The sequence below is a fragment of the Tasmannia lanceolata genome, unplaced genomic scaffold (assembly GCF_043159265.1).
Source record: "Tasmannia lanceolata isolate RefF3 unplaced genomic scaffold, GAP_Taslan_0.1 ptg000044l, whole genome shotgun sequence".
Taxonomy (NCBI): Eukaryota; Viridiplantae; Streptophyta; class Magnoliopsida; order Canellales; family Winteraceae; genus Tasmannia; species Tasmannia lanceolata.
This window is the reverse complement of record NW_027518721.1, coordinates 14,743,582-14,748,686: the sequence shown is the minus strand read 5'-3', so window position 1 is coordinate 14,748,686 and position 5,105 is coordinate 14,743,582. Positions and strand designations below refer to the sequence as shown.

The following is a 5,105-nucleotide window of genomic DNA, read 5'->3' as shown; positions in this document are numbered from 1 at the left end:
CCTTGATTCAAAACTCATCAATGAATTGACTGGTATTTTGGTCTTTTTACAAGGTGATTTTTTTGTCTTTTCCAATGTAAGGACATTTTGGTATTTTTAATGAGTCAAACAAAAATCTACTATGGGTATTATTTGATAGCATGACCTGATTTGCAAAATTCATTCAAACGTTACGACTCTATTTGCAAATTCTGAAATTAGAAGACTCTTTTTGCAAATAAAGCAAAGTAGAAGATTTCTTTTTGAAAAACCCCTGTTTCTAAAAAGGCAGGTATCAAAGGAGGGAGAATTTCTTTACTTGAACAGAAACTAAGATGAATTTTAAGGGTTAGGTTTAGCCTCATGGAACTTTCTGCTCTTTTTTTTATTGTTTTTTTAAATATCTGAAACTGTGGGCATATCTTCTGCAACTGTTTTCAAACTAGCACAGAGAAAAAGAAAGAAGTTAGAGAATATGAAGACAAAACAACATAATTAAGAAAAATAAGCTTCCTTGACAAGTGCCTCACAAAGCACGGATCTTAGGCTCCCAAAAAGTTATATTCAAGTCTATATCTTTTTTCTTAACTTCTCCTCAAAACCTCCTTCAAGGAAAAACAATAGAACATACCTCTCCCTCTCTCTTGTTATTTTTCTCTTCTGGTCTGGGATTTTTCTAATATTCTAGTTTGATTGTTCTACTTTGTTTTTATTGGTTTCTGGGTTTTTACGTTTGTGATTATTTTCTTAGTTGGGATTTGGAATATTGGGTTTCGATTCAATATATTTATTTTTTCCTTTTGCAAGGTGGTTTGTTGTTTAGGGTGGTGCAACCATGGCAGAGATTCAAATGGTTAAAAAAGGAGATGACAATATGGATCTGCCACCTGGTTTTAGATTTCATCCTACAGATGAAGAAATCATAACCCACTATCTTTCAAAGAAGATTTTGAATTGTAACTTCATTGCAAAAGCTATTGGAGAAGTGGATATGAATAAGTGTGAGCCATGGGATCTACCAAGTAAGTCTTGTCTCTTTCTCTCTTTTCATATTTAGGGTCTATTTTTTATTGAATTTTCTTTGCAGAGAAGGCTAAGATGGGGGAGAAGGAATGGTATTTCTTCTTCCAAAGAGATAGAAAGTACCCAACAGGTATGAGAACAAATAGAGCTACAGAAGCTGGGTATTGGAAGGCTACTGGAAAAGATAAGGAGATTTACAAAGAGAAAGGTTGTCTTGTTGGGATGAAAAAGACCCTTGTTTTCTACAGAGGTAGAGCACCCAAAGGAGAGAAAACCAACTGGGTAATGCATGAGTACAGACTAGAAGGGAAATTCTCTTACTACAACATCCCCAAGACTGCAAAGGTACAAGCCTTTTCCTCTTTATCTTTCTATCCAAATCATGGGTTTTTTCTTTTTTTTTTTTCTTTTTATTATGTGTGTAAGTATATGGTGTCTTTTATCATTGCAGGATGAATGGGTTGTATGTAGGGTGTTCCATAAGAGCACAGGCATCAAGAAAAATCCAATCTCTGATATGCCAAGGATGAGCTCTTTTGGAGATGATCTGTTTGATACTCCTTCCTTGCCACATCTATTGGATCTTCCATTCTTCAATGGTGATTTCAAAGTGGGCCCCACAACATCAGGAATAAAAGGATCAGATGGGATTTATATACCCTACTCCTTAGGCATGGATGATCACCAAGACCACAAGAACTTCCTATCTAACACTTATTCCAACATCAATTCTATAGAGAACCCACCTCAAAATTACTTATCTTACCCACAGATTTCTCCCCAAAATCCTCTCTTATCGCTTAAGGGATCGACGAATTTGGGCTACTTGCACCAAGTCAGGAACAATTCAATCCCAAACTCCCCAAGGGTTAGGTCATCTGATCAGGGAATTTTAAGTGGTCTTGGTTCCATGAACAAAACATTCGGGTTGAAGACTCAGTGTAAGGTGGAGCAGTTCTCTAACCATTCTATGGTTTCTCCGGATACCAGGATATCTACGAACATAAACAAAGAGATTTCATCAGTGGTTTCAAAGCAAGAGATGGGCAGTGATATGTCTTACAATGATCTTGAGGGTCCTGCTGGCCCAGTAGCAGATTTGGAATGCCTATGGAGTTAAAAAGGAGTAACAAAAAGGGCATCAATTCCAATATGAAAATTATGGTCAGGTGTGGCAAAAAAGAAGGCCCTTGATTCAGAAATGGTGTCTAGATTTCAGATTTGCACATCAAACAGATTAAAGCCTTATAGAGAAATAATAAAAACCCCATTGAATATACTTACATACATTTATTCTTTTGATGTATGTAATTTTTGTGCATTTATTCGTTTTTCTAGCTTCTCCCTCTTTTGAAATATTAAAATGGTTGATTCAAATTCTGTATCAGTGTTTTTTTTATGACATGGTAAACCTGAACTCATGAACTGTTTGAAATGTTTTTCCTACTCACTCATAAAAAGAATCCCATGATTATAGCACCCATGTACATATTTTCTTTTCTTTTCTTTTTTAATTCAACCCTTCTCGTGTAGGTAATTTTGTTGCATTACTGATTCTTTTCGCGCTTTTGAAGTATTAAAGAGATGAGTTTGATTACCGTTTCTTGCTCTGTTACTTGTTCTTGTCATGGAATTCTCATCTCATTGTGAAAAAATGAATTCATGAATCTAATGAGATGTTCTTTTCATTTACTAATTACTTTCAAATAATAATAAAAAATTGAACCTCAATTATCATAAATACCCCTTCCAGTGCATATAATTTTTGTGCATCTATTAGGAAACCACTGAAATCGATCACGATTAGGTCCTTGCCGCTGAAATCATAATCCTAATCTTAGAAGCCGGTTCGGTTCTTGTATCTTAACCATTAACAGACAATTATCTAACATGGAGTAGAGCATAGTTGTGGCCCTCAGTCCAAAGAATAAAACTAACTCCATCGATGGTTCCATCGAAAAGCCCACTGTTTCAAATGATCTTGATCATGTGCGGTGGGCTCGAAGCAGCAACATGGTCATATCTTGGATTCACAATTTTTAATTGTCTCAAGAATTGACTAATAGTGTTTTGTACGCTGAAAGTGCACAAGAGATATGGTCCAATATGAAGGGCCATTTTCTCAAGTAAATGCTTCTTGTATTTTTGATATTATTTCTTTTACGCAACCAATTATATAGGCAACTAGTTGCAGTCCCGTGCGATGCACGGGGCGTATCCGTTGAGATAGAGAGAGAGAAAGAGAAGTGTCGTTTGGGTTTCGACTCTTGCTTAGGAATATTAAACATGTTTGAGATGGGAACGGAGAAAAACAAGATTGGTCGTCTAACCAAATCAGTGAAAGATAAATTATCAACAATATAAATATCGATAATTTATTGATTAAGGCATTAGGAAACGTGCCATGTAATTTGGAAAGAGTAACTTTTGGAATTCCTCGCGGTATTATCCTTAAAAAAAGACGTTTTTTACATAAGGGGATTCAAGCGTTTTTAAACTTCGAGATGCCACATGGGGGTGCCACGTGGCGACACCCCAGCTTACCACATTCAACTTTATAGATATAAATAGATATGGGATGAACTTGCCAATCTGCAACCTATTCCTAGTTGCACTTGTAGTTCCTAATCTTAGGATCCCTGTTGAATGGTTTGTATATTGGGAAATGAAGATTCTAGATGCTAGCTAAATAGGCCTCCCTTAAAATGTTAAAAATTTGGGTCTCCATGCCATAAATAAATTCATAAGCTTTGTGAAATGCTCTTTGAATCTTCCCACTCCTTCCAAAACAGTAATGCATTTATTCTATTTCAGAACAAACCACAATTCTTATATCTAATTTCAGCAAATTTTATTTCCTTCTTATCTCTTAGAAGCATTAATCATAGATCTTCCTCAATTTCCATGGAAATAGTTGTGGGATTTGCTAGCATCCATCGCAGAAAGCATTTTGCAGATGGTCTGTTGCATGCGAAAGCAGCCACACAGGCTTACTTTTCAGCAGATTTTGTCTTCATTCATGAGGTGGCTGCTCTCACATGCAACAGACCATCCGTGAAATTCCTTCTGCGATGGTCGCTAGCAAGTCCCTCTTACAAAATATTCTATCTTTTGAAATACAATATTATAACCTTCAATTAAATCACTTATCTTTTTGTAGAACTATCCCTGTCATGGAATTGTAAATCACTTATCTCGGCCTTCTAACAAATCAAGTCATGCGTCCAATTATCCTTTTGTAGAACAAATACCCATCTAAGGTAACTTTAGTGAACTTATTCCATTCTTTCTCTTTTAAAAATATCAAAGAGATAGTTCTTCCTCAAACAACATATTATAACATGTAACTACCTAATCATTTCGTGGAAATTTCATCTCTTTCTCCTCCTTACTTTCGAAGTGTTTAAAAAAACAAAAGGAGAGAGAGAGAGAGAGAGTACCTGTAGCATCTCAAAACGGCTTTGAGATTTGGGATCTTTTCATCATCTCCTTTGCTAAAAATTAGGGTGTCATCTGAGAACTGAAGATGGGAGAGTTCCAATCTTTGAGGGCCAATCTTAAAACCTTCAATTAGACTACTGTTGCTTCTCCCTTTCTCCAATATTCTACTCAAGGTTTCCACTATGATCACAAAGAGGAAGGGAGAAAGTGGGTCACCTTACCTCAACCCACGAGTCGACTTAAAAAAACATTTAGGGGAACCGTTTAACCAGAACGGAGCACAAGAATGATGATACTCATTTCATAATCTAGGATCACCACCTCTGTCCAAAACCCATTCAACCCATAAGAGAGTGTCCAAGCAATCCCATTTCACTATATGGTAGGCTTTTTCCATTTTTATTTTGCAAACCACCTCTTTAATTCTCTAGCCTTTGATTTTGGGAATGAGGACCGTGAACGTGGCATGTGCTCCTATTTAAATCTAGAACCTCTTAGAACTCCTTAAAGAAACCCCCGATGTCATCTTTGACAATATCCCAGCAGCAAACGGATTTGGATCCTCAACTCATCTGGCTCCTTTTTAGTGAAGTCGTTCCACTCTCACCTCACTTCCTACCCCTTTGTTGCAACTATCCAGAGTATGGAGTGTTCCAGTTCCC

General features: G+C 36.5%; 1 protein-coding gene across 3 annotated transcripts; it reads left to right on the top strand.

Annotated features, from left to right (window-relative positions):
* Nucleotides 1-397: 397 nt before the first annotated feature.
* On the top strand, nt 398-2,481 carry LOC143863713 (NAC domain-containing protein 100-like). Of its 3 annotated transcripts, none has more exons than XM_077374471.1 (4): nt 398-642; nt 787-1,001; nt 1,067-1,347; nt 1,454-2,481. In XM_077374471.1, exons 2-4 carry the CDS (start codon nt 815-817, stop codon nt 2,120-2,122), a joined length of 1,137 nt encoding a protein of 378 aa, XP_077230586.1. In that variant the 5' UTR covers nt 398-642; nt 787-814; the 3' UTR covers nt 2,123-2,481. The 3 variants fall into 3 exon arrangements, with proteins under 3 accessions (XP_077230586.1, XP_077230587.1, XP_077230588.1); XM_077374472.1 differs by having other exon boundaries at nt 424-536; XM_077374473.1 differs by lacking the exon at nt 398-642 and having other exon boundaries at nt 865-1,001; nt 1,072-1,347.
* Nucleotides 2,482-5,105: the final 2,624 nt, after the last annotated feature.